This window comes from Nycticebus coucang, chromosome 11, assembly GCF_027406575.1.
Source record: "Nycticebus coucang isolate mNycCou1 chromosome 11, mNycCou1.pri, whole genome shotgun sequence".
Lineage (NCBI taxonomy): Eukaryota > Metazoa > Chordata > Mammalia > Primates > Lorisidae > Nycticebus > Nycticebus coucang.
In genome coordinates, this window is record NC_069790.1 from 99,863,903 (window position 1) to 99,885,154 (window position 21,252).

The 21,252-nt window shown below is 42.7% G+C and overlaps 1 protein-coding gene across 1 annotated transcript; it reads left to right on the forward strand.

The window, feature by feature from the left end:
- Positions 1-5,861: 5,861 nt before the first annotated feature.
- Positions 5,862-19,895, forward strand: GARIN1B (golgi associated RAB2 interactor 1B). Its single transcript, XM_053608720.1, has 7 exons — positions 5,862-6,107; positions 7,246-7,430; positions 8,612-8,864; positions 12,485-12,606; positions 15,197-15,257; positions 18,465-18,615; positions 19,771-19,895. Exons 1-7 carry the CDS (start codon positions 5,862-5,864, stop codon positions 19,782-19,784), a joined length of 1,032 nt encoding a protein of 343 aa, XP_053464695.1. The 3' UTR covers positions 19,785-19,895.
- Positions 19,896-21,252: the final 1,357 nt, after the last annotated feature.

Genomic DNA, 21,252 nt, shown 5'->3' on the forward strand with positions numbered 1-21,252 from the left:
TTAAGTGTCAAACCGTGTGTGTGTGTGTGAAAAACACTCAACATAAGTGTTAGCAAATTTTAACAACAGTGAGCAAGACAGTTTTATTATCTATAGCACTATGTTATGGGGTAGATTTCTAGAACTTATTTATTTTGCATAAGTGGAACTTGGTACCCTATGACCATCATCTTCCCATTTCCCCTCCCCTCACTCCCTGAAAACCACTGTTCGACTCTGTTCATATAAATTTGACTATTTCAGATTCCACATGTAGGTAACATCATATAGTGTTTGTTTTCTTGTGTCTGGCTTATTTCATTTAGCATAATGTCCTCAAGGTCCATACATGTTGTTGCCAAGGGCAGGATTTCCTTCTTTTCTAAGACTGCTGAATGTTTTTCAGATGTCTTTTTAAACTCCTGACCTCAAGCAATCCTTTTGCCTCCCACCTTAGCCTCGCTACTAGGATTACAGCTGTGAGCCACCTAATCAGGCCAAGATGTCCTCTTTTCTATTTGGGAGTGTATTCTATTCTCACAGTATTTCTGTCAACCCAGGCTGATGATCTGAAAAATAGTAAGCCCAAGCCAAGTTTTTCTGCCCCTACTGAGACAATGCTGTGATTTATAAGGGCTTTTGCTCTTGAAGGGTTTTCTTGAATTCTTTTTCTTGAGTTATTTTCTTCTACTCTCTGAGGTTTTTCTTCAACTATTTCCTCTGAGCTGCTTACTTCCTTACTCACACTGCTTCTCTCCAGTTGGGGAAGAGGGAGTAATTTAGGGGAACACATACAATTTTATTAACTAGACTTTGTGTCTATTATCAGGCTACCCCCAGATTTTTATGTTCTTCCTACCCTTTGACCCACTGACTCAACCTCTTTGTCGGGTTGTCAACAGATAATCTTTGATTACTAAAAAAGTCATTATGTACTTAATGTGTAGGTTGGGGAAGTAGTTCTGTGACAGAAGCAGTTAATTGTTCACCATGATCCTTCATCCTTAAATAATAAATAATTCCCCAGTTCTAGGTGGGTTCACAGCCACCCAATTAAAAGCTACATTTCCCAGCTTCCCTTGCACCTGGGTGTGGCCATATGTCTGAGTTCTGACCAATGGGATGTGAGCAACAGTGATTATGCCATTTCTAGGTCATGCCCTTAAAAGGAATGTGAGTGTACTCCCCTTTCTCTCCCCCCTTCTCACTGGCCAGGGTGGCAACATGATGGCAGGAGCTGGAGCAACCACCTTGGGATGCAGGGATGGAAGCCACATGTGCAGAATAGCAGAGATACTGTACCAGCTCTGGACTGCCTACCTTAGCACTATTACGTAAGAGAAAAATCAAAATTCTATTTTGTTTAAGTCACAAAAGTTTTGAGGTCTTTGGCTACCTGGACTGTATTAAGTAGTACAGCTTCACACTACTAACTTTATCCAGAAGCCTCCACTTCCTCTTTATTTATATAGATTTATGTTTTCTTACCTTAAATGTTATGTCTTATGTCCACTTTTTAAAAACTTAAGCTGTTAGCTAGTGGTTCAACTAACTTTTTCAAAGAACCAGCTAATGAGTATTTATTTTAGTGTGCTTTTTTAAAGAGTATTTTTGCCACCTTTACATTTCAATGAATTTTAAACCATTTACAGAATTATGGGGCAACATCCTTTTTTCAACATTCTTTCTACATTGTTGCATTGCATTATGCCATCTAAAATGGCTGGGAAAAAAATCAGAGGCCAGTCTCATTTTATTCCCCTTAGTAAATCGTCCACTTCAGCTATCCGAATGTTTCTAGTAGGAATCTTTTGCTGGGAACTTCACAAGAGCTATCCTGGTCTCAATGATTTAACTCAGTTTACCTGGACTACAGTAAATCCTGTTCTTTTGCCAAATTGAGGAGTTTTTTTGTTTCTTTTTTGAGACAGAGTTCACTCTGTCACCCCAGCTAGATTCCAGTAGCTGCAACCTTGAACTCTTGGGCTCAAGTGATCCTCCTGCCTCAGCCTCCAAAGGAGCTGGGACAACAGGTACACACCACCGTGCCCAGCTCAGACTGGGTCTTTTAAGTTTCAGAAATGACTCTGTTCTTTTATTTTTGACTACTTTTCCTTTGTCATCAGGGATTCTGTCTGTATGTTGAATCAGTATAACTGTCCTACACATCTATGATTTCTCCCCATCATCTCACCTCTCTACCCGGCTTTATTCTGTGATACTCTTGTCATTTTTATCATGTGACATTCTCCATCCTATCATCCACGTCACTGTTTTCTGTCATGTCAGCTCCACTTCTTGTGATTTCCTGGTATTTAGTGGATTTTTCTTCCGTTTCTTTACAATTCCAGTCCCTTTTTCATCTTGTTTTGTTTTCTCTAGTTTTTTATTTCACAGGATCCATATTATATTTAATTTCCTTGAGAGTACAGAGAGGATTCTTGTCAAATATTTTTTTCTATTTCCTAGAATCATTTAACTCTTAATACATTATAATATTTTTATTATACATATTTTCCTCCTGACATACTTTGGGAGGAGAGAGTAGTATCTTACATAGATCCCAATTGCATATGGATTATATATCTTTACTATAAATAGTGAATATATTTTAGTTTTTCAAAAATGTTGACCTTGACCAGCCCGGGCAACATAGTGAGACCCTGTCTTTAGGAAAAAAAAAATTAAAAATTAACTGTGTGTGGGGGAGGGTGCACATCTGTAGTCCCAGCTACTGGAGAGACTGAGGTAGGGGGATTCCTTGAGCCTAGGAATTTTAAGGCTACAGTGAGCTATGATGATGCCACTGTATGCCAGCCTGAGTGACAGAGGGAGGCCCTGTCTAAAAAATGAAAAATAAAAAAGGAAAATAAAGAAAAGAAAAAGAAGAAGAAAAAAAATACAGCCAGCTGAAGTGGCTCATGCCTATAATCCTAGCACTATCAGAGGCCAAGGTCAGAGGATTGCTTGAGATCAGGAGACCAAGATCAGTCTGAGCAAGTGTGAGACCCTATCTCTACAAAAATGTTAAAAATTAGCTGAGCATGGTAGCATGTGCCTATAGTCCCAGCTACTTGGGAGGCTGAGGCAGGAGGTTCGCTTGAGCACAGGAATTTGAGGCTGAAGTGCACTGTGATGACACCACTGTACTCTAGCCAGGGTAATAGCAGGCGACAAGCATTTCAGGGGTGTCCAACCTGCCACCCTGTGGACCATGTGCTGACTTTGTGAGGACATTTTTGCTTATCTATGATGTCAGATATGAAAAGTATGTGTGGATTTTTTTTTTTCACTAATCAGCTTTTATTACTGCTTGTGTATTTACTGTGTGGCCCAAGACAATTCTTCCAATGCACAGCAGAGAAAAAAAAAGGTTAGACACCCTTGCTAGAGTTTCTATTTTATAGGAGATCAGTGGCTAGAGAACCAAGCTAAACATCACCACAAGGATGCAAATAGACAAATCTAGAAGGTGGAATATTCTGTAGGACAACTCAATTGCTTTCACTAGTCAGTGTCCTAAAAATGGGACTATACGAGATTAACTCAGGGGAAATGTGTGGTCCTAGATTGAATATTGAGTTGGATAAACCAGCTGTAACAATAATCTGAGCAAATTAGAGAAATTATAATATGGTATGGAAATTGGATGAGATAAGATGAAAATATACTGAAATACAAAAGCAGAGGGGGTTAACTAAATGACACAGATTATAAAAAAGTTACAAAACAACTTTAGAATATGATATTGCTTTTGGTTTTGTACAGACATAGTTGTTACAGTGATGACTCCAGGAGGTAGTAATAAGCTGGGTGGTTGCTTTTTAACTTGTTTCTAATGTTTGACAAAGCATAGCACATGTGCTGCTTATGTAACAATAGAAAGTTTTAAGTAGTGACATAGATTTAAATGAGACAGACTTACTGTGAAGTTAAGCTTCAGGGCCTCTAATTCCACATGGGTGTCACAAGGCTCTAGGAGGACCTCTAGCAATTTTGTATCATATTTTTGTCAGGGTTTGATCTTATTTTTAAAGGTCTAGCACCTTTTTATTGTGGTAAAATACACGCAACATAAAATGCACCATTTTAACCATTTTTAAGTGTATGACATAGTGGTATTAAGTACATTTACATTATTGTACAACCATCACCACCATCTGTCTCCAAAACTTTTTCATCTGGAGTAGGGGGAAGCTCTGTCCCCACTAAACAGTTAACTTCCTATCCCTACCTTCACTCAGTCTTCTTATTTTTAAGGGTCTCCAAAATTGTTTAAGCTTTATGTTCCTTAAAACCTAGGTCCAGCCCCAACTTACAACCAGATATCCTGGCAACTCCTGTCCAAGCTTTGAAATGATCCTTTGTACTGACAAAGTGGCTTTATCCTCAAACCAAAGGGCCATCAATATAGTTGAAGAGATTGTCAATAAAGTTCTCATCACCAAATATGCAAAGAGCAGTGATTGTGGCAGCATCAATATTACTAAACGCGTACGGATTTCTCCCAGAAATTATACCTAACACTTGAGTTTACATCTCTTTTGCTAGAACATAGTCACCTGGCCTTATCTAGCTGCAAGGAGGGGGAGGCCAGGAAATACAATCTTTCTTCCAGAAGAACTTGTGTCCCACTGCAAATCAGTTATTCTATTACTAAAGAAACAGAGAGTAGATACTGGGATAGAAAGCTAAGCATCTCTCACATTGTTTTTATTTTGTTGTTTTTTCTTGTTAGATGGTTTTCGAAAGACTTAATGTGCTAGTTTCTGAGGTTTGGCGGGGACAAGGAGGAAGAGGTAGACATCTAAAAGTACCATTCATACAATTGCTTAGCATCTTGTTGAGAACTAAAAACTCTACTGCTCACGGTTAGCTTTCCAGACTGGGTGCTCAAGCCTTCTTCCCTGAGGGTTAAGGAATACTATAGAAGTGGGCTTAACAGACTTGTACGAAAAAGATAAAAAGTCCCCTTCCCAATTGATTTTTGGATATCGCATGGCCAAATATATCCAAACTGCTTGTCTAAACCAATAAGCTTTATTGTTGTGGTTAAGCCTTGACTATGAAAAACATTATCAGTTTATTAATTACCATCACTTTTGCCCTGTGTGTTCCCTTTCCAGGCTGTTCCTAGGGAAATGCAAACCACAGGATGTGGTCTCTGACCCTATCCTTAGAGAATGTGACCCTGGAGGACAATTTCTCCACGTGGTAAGCAGAAGATGATCTGCTCATTGGGTTCTACTCCTCCCAGCTGGCACCCTCACAAGATCAGCCTCTGGGTAAGAAATTAATTACTTCTCCTGCCCTTCAGATTGACCTCCTATCTAAGGAAAATAAACCCTCCTAAAGGAGCCAGCCCGCTGTAGCAGAGCACAGAGCAGACTCCAACTACCCCGTAACAGTTTCCATAACCAGAAAAGACTACTGCAGATCAACCAGGGTGTGGGGGGCCCGCATCACTCATAGTTCCAGAAGGCTGGGTTTTCCGTGGACAAACAGTCCTTAAAGTCCATTGGAGTAGATTGCATTCAGAGTAAGGGAGAGTTAAAAGGCAGGGAGCTTCCTGACAGCCCTTCTTCCTTACTGTCTGCCTGGCTCACTGCTTTCTCAGCAAGTTCTGGAAGGGCTATGTCTTGGGGACCCAACAAGACTTGGGGAGTATCAGGGCATGAATAAGTCACAAAAACACTCTGAGAGGAAAGGGAGGCTCCTCTCCATTTCCCTTTCCTGTATGCCTGCCCTGGTTTTTCATGATGTCATCCATTCATCATTGTGAGCTGATTGGTGGTCCCAGGGCTTGGCCAGCTGCCCAAGGCCAGGAGGGAAGAGAGAGATCCCAGGACAAAAGTGCAGCAGGCCCCTGAGCATGTGTAGAAATGTCATCAGTTCCACCTACAAAGACTTGGTGGAAATCAAAGAAGACAGTAAAAGTCACAAGATCCTATCCAACCTTCCCTTCCCTGACTGCCTGGGAAGAATTCAGGGGCCTCTTGCCTGTGGATGGGGAACCGAATCCTGGAGTGGGCCTAGGTGTGGAGGAGGGACTGCTCTGCCAGAAGCTTCATTCTCCAGAATTCAACCTGTTTCCTGACTCAGTGGTGTTTGAAAGCAATTTTGTCCAGGTACTCTTGGGTGGCTCAGACTAGCACTTCTTGATTCTTTTAAACCTGTTCCCAAATGTGGCCAAGAAAGTCCATCCCTGGAACTAGAGTGGAGTGAGAACTAAGGCCAGGAGAAGTTATCCAGCCTATAAGGTGAGGCCACCACAATTACCTGGGCTTTGCAAAGCCACAGACAGGGCTACTCCTGCACACAGCTGTCACCTGGGGAGAGAGGTCAGGCTTCTCTGCTCAGAGCGGAGGTTTGGTATTCAAATCCCCAGTTTTCTTCATCCCTCAGGCTGTTACCTAAAGTAGATTAACAAAAAGGCAGTGAAAAAAATGCCCTTTAAGGATCAGGAACAGAAATGCTGATTACTGAAAGAACAGGACCTGAGTACCCAGAGAGCCCTGAGCTCAGATTCCAGTCCTCTGCTCTCCCCTTAGGAGGCACCATTGTGCAAGTAACCTGAGCACCCTGAATCTGTTTCCTCTATCATAAAACAGTCGGATTGACCCAAAGATTAAATGCAAATACAGCAAAGTACCTAGTCTAACAGGCACTCAGTGCATTTTTGTTTCCTTGCCTGGGCTCTCCTCAGGCCAGATGGAACCCAGAACAAACAGAACTTTGCATTTGGAAGGGACCTTCCTGTTCAGTGAAGGTGCAGGAAATCTTAGGACCCCTCAGAGAAGGGCTGAGAGGACAAATTTGCCAAAGGTAGGCCAGGCCACAGTCCAGGGAGGGTTCATAGAAATATAATAGATGCCAGAGAACCCCTGGGTTATAGTTCTTGTGGGCAACTATTAATAGTAGGTCATTTAAATATAATTACAGTAGTCTAACCAATATAAGTTAAAACAGTGGTTCCCAACAAGTAGTGATTTTTGTTTCTCACTGGCAGGGGATATTTGGCAATGTCTGGAGATATTTTTGATTGTCACAACTTGGCTTTGGGGAGAGGGGTTACTACTAGCATCTGGTGTGTAGAGACCAAGGAAGCTACTAAACATTCTGCAGTGAATAGGGCAGCCGCCCCGCCCCCACCAACAAAGAATATCTAGCCCAAAACATTAATAGCGCCGAGGTTGAGAATCCCTGGCTAAAACATACTGCTGCTTTTGCCAAATGCTCAGGTCATGCCTGGGGGCTGCATTGCAGGTCAAAAGGAGCAGGAATTGGATAGACATCTACAAGGCCTCCTACACCATGGCCCTTGGAGTGACCTCCTCTGTGCCCTGCCTGCCCCTTCCCAACATCCTCCTCATGGCCGGTGTCAAATGGCACCAGGGGCAAAGCCAGTCATGGAACAGACCATCTATTGCCCCAAACATCATCCTGAAGAGGTAAGCAACAAAGATGAGAACAGAGGACATGAGGGGTGAAGGGTGGACACAAAGCAGAGGCTGCTTGGTGACTTAAACTGTGGATGGAAAGAAAGCAGAGAAGGCATCAGGAGTGACATTGTTTCAGTCAACAGTAACCCAAGACAGGTGGTGCACTGGAAGGACAGAGGCCAAGTGGGGTTGAGGGAAGAGTCACATGGACAGGCATGCTGGCATCCTACACGCCCACTTCCCTTCTCACTGCACTCACTGAACTCATAGGAAAGCTCTTGGCATTTGACCAAGTGGGAAGGAGGCACAGAGGTCTGGCAGAGGGAACACTGGTTGGGAGAGGCAGGTTCTTTCTAGTCCTTGGTAGACAATTGACTAAACTCAGTTTCTGAGTTACAAGTCATCTGTAGCACCTCAGTTTTCCTACTGGTAAAATGAATGGGACTAAGTCTCCCTTAAAACTGTAATATATAGTGACATCATGCTTGTCTGGGTTAAAACAGACCTATTCAATGTTTAGGCCTCTTTGAAAAAATCTCTAGATAGTTCCAGAAGTCCAAGAAAACACTTCATTTCTCCACCTTACCCTAATGACGAACCTCTTCATTCTGTTATTAGTGTACCCCTAGCAAGTACCACCCAGTCGGAGCTGACTAACATTAGATCCAAACTAGCTCCTTAACCCTTAGATCCTTTGGAGCAGCGGTTCTCAACCTGTAGGTCACGACCCACAGGAACTGTATTAAAGGTTTGTGGCATTAGAAAGGTTGAGAACCACTGCTTTGGAGTAATTGAGGCACTAAGGTCAATGAATGGATAAGCTGAACAGTGGAGCCAGCTTCCTTGGTGCTATCAAGAAGGAAACTGCAAAACCCTATGACTCTAGCCACCTTACTCCTAGGCTGTTTCTCTCAAGCAGGGTCCAGAAAACACCAGCAGGAGAATCATTCCAGGGCCACACCCCAGACCTACTAAACAGAATCCTTGAGGGTGAATTCAGGTGTCTGCATTTTAAACAACCTCCCCAGGTATATCTGATCTCCCCAATGTTTCAGCACCACTGTGCTAAGCACCCTTTCTATCTACCTCCAAAGCCTTAGTCCTAAAGGAGACATTCCTTGTTTTAATGAAAATAGGGTCAGATCAGAAGCAATGGGATTGTCAATATGTGTCTTCCCTGGTGCTTTCAGGATTCTCCCATTGAAGTTTGTGGAGCTCCAGGTCTGTGACCGCCTTCAACGCATCCTGCGGTTGAGGACAGTCACCGAGAAGATCTATTACCTAAAGCTCCACCCCAACCATCCTGAGACTGTCTTCCACTTCTGGACCCGACTGGTTCAAATTCTGCAGAAAGGTCTGTCCATCACCACCAAAGACCCTAGTATTCTTGTCACTCACTGCCTGGTACCCAAGAACTGCTGCAGGCCCTCAGGAGATGCTAAGGTAAGTGAGCACCAATGCCAGCCTTCGCCAAGGCCAGAATGGAGAGGTAGACCTTATGCTAGCTGCTATGTGAGCGCCCTGTGAAGGTGATCTCAGTCTTATGCCTTTTCTAAACACCTTTATTGAAGTATCATTTACAACCATAAGATTTACCCATTGTACGTGTACAGTTCAGCACTTTCAGTAAATGTATAGAATTGTGCAACTGTCACTGCAATCCAGTTTTACAACATTTCCATCACCCTAAAAAATTCCCTCTCAGTCATTTGCAGTTGTTCCCTGTTCCTACTCCTGGCTCTAGGCAGCCATTCATCTATTTTCACCTCTATAAATTCATCTTTTTTTAGACATTTCTTATGAATGAAATCCTACAATATACCATCTTTTATGTCTGGCTTCTTTCCTGTAGCATAATATTTTTCAGGTTTATCCATCGTATAGGATGGGACCAAATCTGGGGCAGAGGCACAGCCTATCAGTGGTTTCTTCCTTTCAATTGCTGAATAGTATGTCATGGTGTAGATTTGCCACATTTCATGTGTCCATTCACTAGATGATGGACATTTGGATTGTTTCCAGTTTGGGGCTATTATGAATAATGCTGCTATGAAAGTTTGTGCATACTTTTTTTAGATATATGTTTTCATTTGTCTTGGATAGATTCCAAGGAATGAAATTTCTAGGTTATGTGGTAAGTTTATTAACTTTTAAAGAAATTGGCAGTTTTCCAAAGTGGCTACACTATTTTATATTCTCACCAGCAATATATGAGGGTTTCAGTTTCATGTTCTTAATGATATAAAGGAGCAGAATTTTTAAATTTTGACGAAGTTCAATTTACCACCTTATTCTTTTATAGATCAGATTTTTGGTGCATATCTAAGAACTCTTTGTTCAACCTAAAGTCACAAAGATTTTATCCTATACTTTCTTCTAGGAGTTTTGTAGATTTAGTTCTTGCATGTAGCTCTATGATCCATCTTGAGTTAATATTTACACATGGAATGAAGGGTCTAAGTAGTAGACTATCCTTTCCCTATCGAGTTGTCTTGGCACCTTTGTCAAAAATCAAAATGTAAGAATTTATTTCCGCATTCTCAGTTATTTTCTTTTGATCTGTTTTGCCCATTCTTGTGCCAATACCATGATGTCTTAATGTAGCTTTATGTTAAGTTTTGAAAATAGCTGGTATAAGTCTTCCAATTTTATTCTTTCAAATTGTTTTGGCTATTCTACATTTTCTGAATTTCCATATAAATTTTAGAATCAATTTTGCCAATTTCTGTAAAAAAAAAAGTCTACTAGAATTTTGGTGAGTACATGTTGAATTTATATATCAATTTTGGAGAGAAGTGCCATCTTGACAATGTTGAGTCTTCCAATACATGGATATAAAATTTCTCTCCATTTCTTTCAATCTTCTTTAATTTTTCTTAAATTAAAATAAATGTTTTTAATTTTTAGTATTTAACATTTAATAAAAATGCTTTATAGTTTTCAGTAAATAAGTTCTGTACTTTTTGTTAAATGTATTCTTATTTTATTGTTGATACTATTATAAATGGAATTGTGTTTTCTCAATTCCACTTTTGGATCATTCATTGATAGTATGTAGAATACAATTAGTTTTTGTATATTAATCTTATTATTAGTTGTAGTTTTTGTGGATTCCTTGGGATTTTATACATATATACATGCCATCTGCAAATAAAGACAATTTGACTTTTTTATGTTCAATCTGAATCTATTTATTTGTTTATTGCTTTATTGCATTAGCTAGACCCTCCAGTATAATGTTTGATAGAAGAAGCAAAGCAGACATTCTTGCCTTGTTCCCAATCTTAGGGGAAAAAACAAATAGACTGGCTCGGCACCTGTGGCTCAAGCGGATAAGGCACCAGCCACATACACCTGAGCTGGTGGGTTCAAATCCAGCCCAGGCCCGCCAAACAACAATGACGGCTGGAACCAAAAAATAGCCGGGTGTTGTGGTGGGCGCCTGTAGTCCCAGCTACTTGGGAGGCAGAAACAGGAGACTCGCTTGAGCCCAGGAATTTGAGGTTGCTGTGAGCTATGATATCACTGCACTCTACCCAGGGCAATAGCTTGAGGCTCTGTCTCAAAAACAAAAAAAAAAAACAGACTTTTTCTATTAAGTATGATGCTAATTATGGAATATTTTTAGATGCCCTTTATTAAGTTAAGGAAGTTCCCTTTATTCCTAGTTTATCGAGAGGGTTTTTTTTTTTTTTAACATGAATGGCTGGTGTATTTTGCTAAATATTTTTTCCTCATCTATTAAGATAATCATGTACTTGACCTTTTTCTGTGACTATAATATATTACATTAATTGCTTTTATGATACTAAACTAACCTCGTGTTCCCAAAATAAATTCTACTTGGTCAAAGTGTATAGAATCTCTTATGTGTTACTGAATTCACCTGGCTAGCATTCTGTTAAGGAATTTTGCATCTATATTCATGAGAGATTGGTCTATAATTTTCTAGTGACATCTTTGTGATACTGTGGCTTTGCTATCAAGTTAGTACTATCTTGTTGTTGTTTTTTTGAGACAGAGTCTCACTACGTCGCCCTGGGTAGAGTACAGTGGCATAACAGCTCACAGCAACCTCAAACTCATGGACTTAAGCAATTCTCTTGCTTCAGCCTCCCAAGTAGCTGGGACTACAGGTGCCCCCCACAACACCTAGCTATTTTTTGTTGCAGTTGTCATTGTTGTTTAGCTGACCCAGGCTGGGCTTGAACTCACCAGCCTTGGTGTATGTGGCTGGCGCCCTACCCACTGAGCTACGGACACTGAGCCAAATTAGTACTATCTCAGTTGAGTTGGGTAATGAGTCCCCCCCTCTATTTTCTGAAAGAGTTTGTGAAGAATTTTGATTACTTGTTCTTCAAATATTTGATAGAATTCACAAGTGAGGCCACCTGGGCCTTTTTCCCAAGGTCTTTGAGCATGATGAACATAACCCTGACTTGGGCTACAATATAAACTCCACAAAGGCAGGGATTTTTATCCGTCTTCTTCACTGCTATGTTGTTAGTTCTAGGCACATAGTTGGCATTCAATAACTATTGAATGAATGAATGAATGAATGGGTGAATGGACAAGCATGCACAACTGAAGCACCTTTGGGATATCACAGGCAACCTGAAAGAAATTAATTGTATCTAGGTGTAAAAAGGTGCTCGATACAGGATGTTTCTTAGAAAAAATTTTTAAATAGTCATTACTTTCCTGTAATAAATACTATATGATTCCCCTGCATTTCAGTATAAAACCAACTTTATTAAGTTTGTATTAATAGGCTATTAATAAATTATATTAAGTATATTAGTAGGAATAGAATTCTACTAAATTATGTAAAAATTATGCAATGATGATATTATCTTAAAGGCACCTAAAGATATTTATACCAACACAGGCAATGTAAAAAACCACTTATGGCCTCAGAATTGCCTCCGTGAGCAGCCGGTATGGCTGCACAGTGGAAGAGTTTGAATTCTAACACTTTAGAGTCTGGACTGTGATAATTAGGAAAATGCAGAGACCCTGAGGCCTTAACCACCTGGTTTGGTTTTGTTTTTTTCTCTATATAGTTAGTACAGAAGAAACCCCAAGCTTCCCACCCCAGCGAGAGCCTTATTCAACTAATGGCCAAGGGGGAGAGTGAGGCCCTCTCTCAGATTTTTGCCGACTTACACCAGCAGAACCAGTTCAGGTACATGACTTAAATCAGGCCAGCCTCTGATAGCCTTCCTGCAGCCCAGATGGTCTGGGTGGTAAGATCCAGAAACCAAGTATCTTGGTTAATGAGCACAGGGAGGGGGCATGAAATGGTGCCATTCAGTTCCTTTGTCTCTGACGCAGGGCAGCCTGCCCCAGTTCTCTCTGCCTGGTTCTCCTTCTCCACACAGCAAGCAGGGGAGGCTTGACTCCAGAGGAGGAATTTTGTACTATGCAAAATGTAGAAAGTAACTCTCCAGCAGTGAAAATAAGTTAGTAACACAGGTGAAAATAAACCCTAATTTCTAATCCAGTTCCTAGTCTAACAGAGAAATATCCAAAATATTGTTTCTAAACATTGTCTACTTATTGGATTTACTTACCTACTCACCTGGTCCCCGCTTAGACTTTATGGAGCTTTGGTGGTTGTTTTCTTTTTTTTTTTTTTTGCAGTTTCTGGCTGGGGCTGGGTTTGAACCCGCCACCTCCACATATGGGACCGGCTCCCTACCCCTTTGAGCCACAGGCGCCACCCTGGTGGTTGTTTTCTAAATATATAATCTGTTAAGGAAAGCTCTGTGGTTTCAGACCTGTCTTCTTCTCCATGCCTAAGGAAATGTGCCTGTATGTACAGATGACTTAGCCTTGAGTCTCAAGGCTCAAGGTTAGTATAAGAAAGGAGAGCACTTAATCCAGAGACAACCAAAACTAGAGCACCCAGACCCAGGTAAAGTAGAATCCAGGGCCCTACTACCTATTATTTATGGTTTAATTAGAAGAGGGAGAACAGAAATATATTAGTAAACGTCAACAGAAGAGAAAAATGAGGTATCAGAGAGAAGGAGATTTTTGTCACGACAGGAACCATTTGGACCAGCAGCTCAGAGGCGAACAAAACACCTTTCTTTCTGTTGCTGGTAATAAACTGAAAACCAAGAGGGCTCAGAGAAAGCAATCCCTTATAGTGGCTAAGAGCTTGCATAGACCTGGACCCAAGTCACTGCTCTGACAGTACTTGAGCATAATGCTTAACTTTTCTGGGGTTCGGTTTTCACATTTGTAAAATAAAAATGATAATAATGCCAACCTTTATCCAGATATTGTCAACAACAAATGACCTCACATGCATCAGGCCCTTAGCATGCTTCTCGGCAGATTTAGAGGCAAATATAAGTAAGCTCTCAAAAAATGTCAACTTGAATTATTGACTCCAACCTGAGCTGGAGCTAAAAAAGTATTAACACAAGAAAAATCCCTATCAGTTGCCCAGTGCAAAGAACATATAAGGAGATTGTCACTCTTTATATCAAACAGAGATCTGTAATTAAGGAGCTTCCAGACAAGATGTCACATTGCTGAGCTAGAGGGCACCAGACTCAAATAGAACAAGATATTTTGAAGCAACTTTTTGCTTATCCTCAAAATATTAAATCACTGACTTTTAAATCACTATTTAAAGGACAGCTTCTGTTTACATCTCACTGGCCACAGCTCAAGTCACTTGGCCACACCCAGCTGCAAGGGAGGCTGGGAAACACATTCTCCCCTCTGCATAGCCAGGTGCCCAACACAAAATTAGCTGCTTTTCCCCTGAGGGAGAAGGGATGAAGTGTTACTGGGGGCCTACTGGCATGTTCTGGCACCAAGAGCTTTTAATGTTTCCAGAAAATTAGGCTAAGACCTGAGGGAGAAATGGGCAATAGACAAATAAAAGGGTGGAGATGGGCCAGACTGTTTAAGGAAACCAGCAGGTGCAAGGCTGGTGCTTCCCTCAGAGGAAGCAGCTTAGTGGAAGAGTGGTGGGCAGAGCAGGCAGTGATGGAAGAGAGTAAGTGGAGAAGTGGGCAGGGGCCACACCAGGCAGCGCTGGGGAGCCATGCGAAGGAATCTGCACTTGAAGTGTCACAGCATTTTCAACGGGGAAGTGATGTGATTCAATTTACATTTTGAAAAGGTCATGCTATAAGTTGCTGTGACAGTTCATTTGAAGGGAGGCAAAAGAAACATGGAGAGACCAGCTAGGGAGCTATGGCAACCTAGGCTGGGCCATGATGTGCAAAACAGATCAGAAGAATGGGAGAAACGGGGCAGGGGGGAACTAATTTTTGCTTCACTGTTATCTCAAAAAATTGCTTTGTACAGACATTTAGTTCCTTTAGTTTCCCCAAACCCAGCCCTGAGTGGTAATTTTTCTCTTCATTCAGGCATGTTCTAGTCTGGTTGCAATTATTATCAGTTTTTGCACACTGGCAACGACAGACAACTTAACAGCAAATAAAATAAATGACTGAGACAGGATTTTGCAGATGCAGCCACCACCCTCCCTCCTCAGCCAAATTAGCAGCCTGGACTCTGCCCCCCATGTCCCTCCCCATTCTACCTGCCCTTCCCTGTTTCTCTTCTGGAACTTTAACATGTGTCACACCCATCTGATATAGCCACAGCTGGCTTTTTTCATATTTATGTCTGTCTCTATAGCTTTTGTGTCAGGAAAAATATAAGTAGGAAAAATATTTGAAATACAAATTTAATGCTCTTTTCCTTTACTTCCAACCTTCATTTCCGTGATCCTGAAATGGCTGGAGTTTCAGGAGCAGCAAAAAGTTGGAGACCAACAAAGACAGCTCAGGTAAAGGAGGGCACAGGGCATCATGAGAACGTTCTGTTCTGCAATGTAAGAATAAGATCTCTCCAGTTCCCCATCCTGACTTTCCTGACACTGTCAGGACTGCCATGGTCCTTCCATGCCTTAGTATGAATTCCTCAAGGCTCTTTGGCCACCTAGTCAATTTGGCACCAAGTCTTACCAATTTCTCTCTTCACCGTGATTCTTCTATTCTTTACTTCATTTCTACCACTGCAGACCCTAACCTAACCCAGCCCTTCTCACCTCAAGCCTGCAGCAATCTTCCACTAGTTCATTCACCCATTTACTCATTCAAAAACAGGAAATGAGCACCTTGTAAGTGCCACTGTAGTAGGCTTTGGGGTCACCAGGTCAAAGGACACCATGCTTCCCTCAAGGAGTTTACAATCTGGTGGAGTCAGATGGGGAAATCCCCAAATTACAAAACCTCTCCTTCCAGGCAGCATTCAAAACTCATGCCAATGGAGCACAAAGGAGAAGGTGGTGGCCCCTCACTCCTTCCAGGAAGCTGGCCTGGGAGACATGGGGTATGAGCTGAGACTCTGAGGGTGAGGACAGGTTACCTAGCAGAAGCAGATGAGGCAGAGCATTTTAGGAAGCAGAGACAGGGTCTGCATAAGGGAGCATGACTCATTCTGGAAATAGCAGCCAGCTGTTTCCAAGTTCTAGCTCAAATCCACTTGGTTTAGCATGCATTGCCCTGCATAGCCTTCTCACCCGATCACTCAGTGCTCTATCGGGAGCCCAAACCTACTCCAGCAAACCTTAGCTTTGCTTCCCCAAACCTCCTTCATCCCCACTCCACCCTTTTCCCCCAAGAGCCACTCTTAATCTTATCTGCCCTAAATCTCCCCCCCTCACAACACTTTTTTGCCCTAACTAATCTCTCCTTGCTTATAACCTCTCTTACATTATTCCCTAGTTGTTTCCTAGGTTTAAGGCGTATTTCTTCAGTGAATACTAACTTGTTTTCATACCTCTCAATTATCCACAGCGGCGAGCACAATGGGAATTGATTAAATATCCACATGCCATCCCACTAAGTAAATTATTTCTCTACATCGGCTCAGGAAGCAGTCAGAATATCATGTTATAAGATACATAGGTTGGACTTGTGGCTCACACCTGTGATCCTAGCACTCTGGGAGGCCAAGGCAGGAGGGTCCCTTGAGCTCAGTAGTTCAAGACCAGCCTGAGCAACAGTGAGATCCTGTCTCTGCTAAAAATAGAAAAACTGTCCAAACATTGTGGTGGGTACCTGTAGGCCCAGCTCCTTGGGAGGCTGAGGCAGGAGGATCACTTGTGCCCAGGAGTTGGAGGTTGCTGGAGCTATACTGATGCCACAGCACTCTATCCTGGGTGACAAGTAAGACTCTGTCTCAAAAAGAAAAAAAAAGGGTGGCGCCTGTGGCTCAGTGAGTAGGGCGCCAGCCCCATATACGGAGGGTGGTGGGTTCAAACCCAGCCCCGGCTGAACTGCAACCTAAAAATAGCCAGGCGTTGTGGCAGGCGCCTGTAATCCCAGCTGCTCGGGAGGCTGAGGCAGGAGAATCGCGGAAGCCCAAGAGCTGGAGGTTGCTGTGAGTCCTGTGACATCATGGCACTCTACTGAAGGCGGTAAAGTGAGACTCTGTCTCTACCAAAAAAAAAAAAAAAAAAAGATATTTAGAAATTTCCAGAAGGTTATAGATCCCAGGGGACCTCAACTAACTTTCATCCAAACCAAGGATTACAAACTCACATGTCTGCAGAATGACGTGGACATGAGAAATAGTTAAATTTTGTCTAAATTCTATCGTAAGTAAATCAATCTCTGGCAGCTGACACTTGGTTTCAGCACCGAGTTCAGCACTGAAGAGATTATAGGGAGTGGTGGAGACAGTGGCAATGAGAAAGTGAAGCTTTCAATTAAGGCTTCAATTAATTGTTGCCAGACTGGAACCCAGGCCTGCTGTTGCTGGATACTCTGATTTTTTAAGAGAAGCCCCAAATCTGGATTTTTATATAACAAACCCCCTCCCCATAAAAAAAATGAAAGTGCAATATAGTCTAACTGTGGGCAAACAAAACATATCTGCAGACTACATTTGGCCACATTCAGCCTGGAGGCTCAGCAACACTGGTGGGCAGAGGTGCAGCTGCCCCACTTTTTCTCCGAGTCCAGGAATGCTTTCTCAGGTATGCAGCTGATGACACCGGGGTGATTCATTTCTGCTTTCACACATACATTCAAACACACACTCAAAAACATAACCCCTGAAGATAGCGTTAAGAAAAATGGAAAAGAATATTTCAAACTTATTTCTGGCACTTGAGAGAAGAGCTTGAATTTCAGGGTCACAGACTATCTGGCATCATGGGAGCCATCCAAGATGTTCCCAGGCTGATTTCAATTCACCATCTTGGGATGGCATTTGGCCTCTCTTTTCTCACTGGGCCAGGCAGCAATGTCCTTTCAGTTTAGAAGGAAAGTTACACATCTTGGAACTTTTGGATTATAAAATAGAACTACAGCTGGAAAAACCAGAGGCCCAAAACTTACCTCTGTGGATTTGACTCCCCAGCACAGCAGGTAGAGTGGCCTATTACTGCAGTGCTTCTGGAACTCTAATGTGCATACCATTCCCTGTGGATCTTATCATGCAGATTCTAATTCCTTAGGTCTGGGTGGATGTGAGGCTGAGCATTTCTCACATGCTCCCAGGTGATGCCAGAGCTGCTGGGCTGTGGGCCACCCATCGCAAGCCAGGGCCAAATGAGCAAAGAACAGACTCTGATTTAAGGCCTTCTGGGTTCAAGGCCGCTGCCAGTTCCATTAGGTTTACCTCCTGGGAAAATTCACTCAGTTAACCTGTCCCAGCCATGCTGGTGTCTCCTTTTCCTGGCATTGGGTTGCTCATGTGATGCACTGGTAAGTTCATAGGCTCTGGGGCCGGGCTGCCTCACTTTGAATTCTGACTCCCTCCTCATTATGTGACCATCAGTAAGTTACTTACCTTCTTGGGGCCTCAAATTCCTCATCCCTGAAATGGGGTTTGTGGCTGTGCTGACCTCATATAATTGCGGTGAGGATTGAAGGAGCATGAATGCATGTAATTGTTTGGAGCCCCACAAATGTTGGCTGTAATCTGTGAGTGCTTTGTGAACCAGAGTACAAATAAATGCCTCCTTTTCTTGATCTAGAGAAAGATACTCCCTACAAAGAGGAAGACAGCATCCCTTGTACCCGAGACCTCTGTTGGAGGGATTCGTTCATGTACGGAGAGTGGGAAAGAGAGAACCCCTCTGGGCCGCAGCCCCTCTCACTCCTCAGCACCCTGGCAGCCTCCACCAGGCCGTGGCTGGCCCCACCCATAGGTATAGTAATGGGATTAACCCTCTGCCATCATGGGACAGCCCTGAAGTTCACCCTCGGAGCTAGGTCATGTCCTGGGGTCCTGGGGGTGATTCCAGAAAGCTATAGAAAGGGGGTGAGGGGATGCAGAACACAACAACTTCAATGCTCTCTTTTCCTGCCATTTTGTTCTCTGCTTCCAACTGGGTTGAGCAAAATCCTAAAGTGTGGCATCTGCAGAGCCATGGAGTTCTCACCAGTGGCTCCAAAGGGACAGAAATGAGAATAGACAATGCTGTCGTAACTAGATCTGCTTTCCCCTTGCTACGTGGGGGCAGGAGGGGCCTCCTGACCAATCCTGTGTGCCCTCCCTCCTGCTCCTTTCCCTAGAGTTCTTGGCAGATTTGCTTTCTGCTGGGGTCTTGGGGTACAGAGAGTGAAAGAAGGTAGGGTAAGGGTGCTGGGGTGAGTCAGGATGGCTCCTATCCATGCTCCAGCTTCATTCATCCATCCTCTCATTCAGTTAATGTATGTGAAGTGTTCCCCATGTGCCCACCTGACCAGAGATAGCTTCCTTAAAAAGGTGGGATGATGCACATTTTCTAAAGTGAAATATTATACTAACAAACCACTAACTCTTATATGATACCTGTTGTTAATAATTGATGACTTTTTAAAATTGCCAGGGTGTTGGCTTACACCTGTAATCCCAGCACTTTGGGGGACTGAGACAGGAACCTCACTTGAGGCCAAGAGTTTAAAACCAACCTGGGCAACATAGCCAGACTCCATCTCTAAAAAAAATTATTTTTAATTAACATAAGTACCTGTGTGTGCCTACAAAAGAACATTTGAGGTAATCTATATATATATATATATTTTTTTTTTTTTGAGACAGAATCTCACTATGTCATCCTCGGTAGAGTCCTGTGGCATCACAGTTCACAGCAACCTCTAACTCTTGGACTTAAGTGATTCTCTTGCCTTAGACTCCCAAGTAGCTGGGACTATATCCAGCTATTTTTTGTTGTGGTGGTGGTTGTCATTGTTGTTTGGCCGGCCTGGGGCCGGGTTTGAACCCGCCAGCCTCAGTGTATGTGGCCAGCACCCTAGCCAGTGAGCTACAGGCCCCAAGCTGGTAATCTATATTCTATCATTTTTCTCTCCTACACTCACAGGCAATTCTATCTGAGCTACCCTTTTATGCTGAGGAGAATGTATGCAGCCCTCACCAACACCACTCTGCAGCATTCAGCTCCTGAGGGGCCGTTTGGCTGGAGGGGGGGAGAAAGCTGTAACCAAGGGAAAACTGGAATCATCTCACGGTGACATCAGAGCCTTTCCTCATTCCAGCTGTTTGTAACTTCAGCACCGCACTTCAGCACAGCCCACCTCCATCCCGCAGCCAGAGCGGGCACAGGAAGATGTGCTCTCAGAACACATCTGTTGGTCAGGACCAAGAGATGGAGGAAGGAGGGGAAGGGAAGCAGGGCCAGAGGAGAGATGGAGGAGAGCAGAATGGAGGTGAAGAGGAAGGTGGCGGGAAGAAGTCAGAGATGAGGAGAGACCCAAAGAAAGATGGTAACAGAAGGAAACAGAAGAGACTTGGCAGAAGAATTAAAGAGGACAAGAGAAGAAATACATGCCTGAGAGATGCCTCACCAAGCTTCTATTTATCTAATTTAAAACTTGAAAGTAAAGCCATAAACCAAAAAAAGAAATGTTTTCTCCTCTGCTCAGACCATTCTGGACAAGTATGAAGGGCCAGAATCCTTCAATTTCCCTTTTTTAGCACTTTTTTTGCTAGTTTCTCTTTTCTAACTCTGGCTTGATACCTTCTTCCTTAGCTAATGCATAGCTCAGGCTTGCTAGCCCAGCCCTGGTGTTCTGAATAGAAGTCTGGGTTTGAGGAGAGGATGGGATCACAGAGGAGGGAGTAAGACGGGTGTGTAAGGTAGGGCGAATTTCTATTTTGTGTTCAAACCCTGTATGTTTACTGTTAGCCAGCCCATACGAACACAGTGTAAATTTCTTTTGTGTTTGACTCTTCCTAGAACTCCTGACATACTTTGCTAGTGCTTATTAAATTAGAGATTCCAGAGAGAGGACATACAGGCTCCAAGTACAGCAGAACCTCTGTAAGCTGACCACCCAAGAGACTATAACAAAGTCGTCAACATCTGAAGGTGGTCAACAGAAGGATCTTCCGTTGAGTACATGTGGTACAGTCTATGAAAATTAGGTCAACTTAAGGAGGTGATCAATGGAGGGAGGTGGTCAACTATGGAGGTTCTCCTGTATAGGTAAATTAGAGGGTCACAAATTATAGATCAAGAGAGTCACTAAGAAGCTGCTGTTTTATGGCCTATGTATTAGCCTTTTTATTTAAAATGCACATTGGCTAGCACAGTGGCTCATGTGGATAATCCTAGCACTTTGGAGGCTGAAACAGGAGGATGCCCTGAGGCTAGAAGTTTGAGACCAGCCTGTCCAGCAAAGCAAGACTTATTTTCTACCATATATACATACATAAATACATACATACATACATAAATACATACATACATAAAATTAGCTGGGCACGATGGCACTGGCTTGTAATCTCAGCTACCCAGGAGGCTGAGAAGAATTACTTGAGCCCAGGAGTTTGAGGCTTCAGT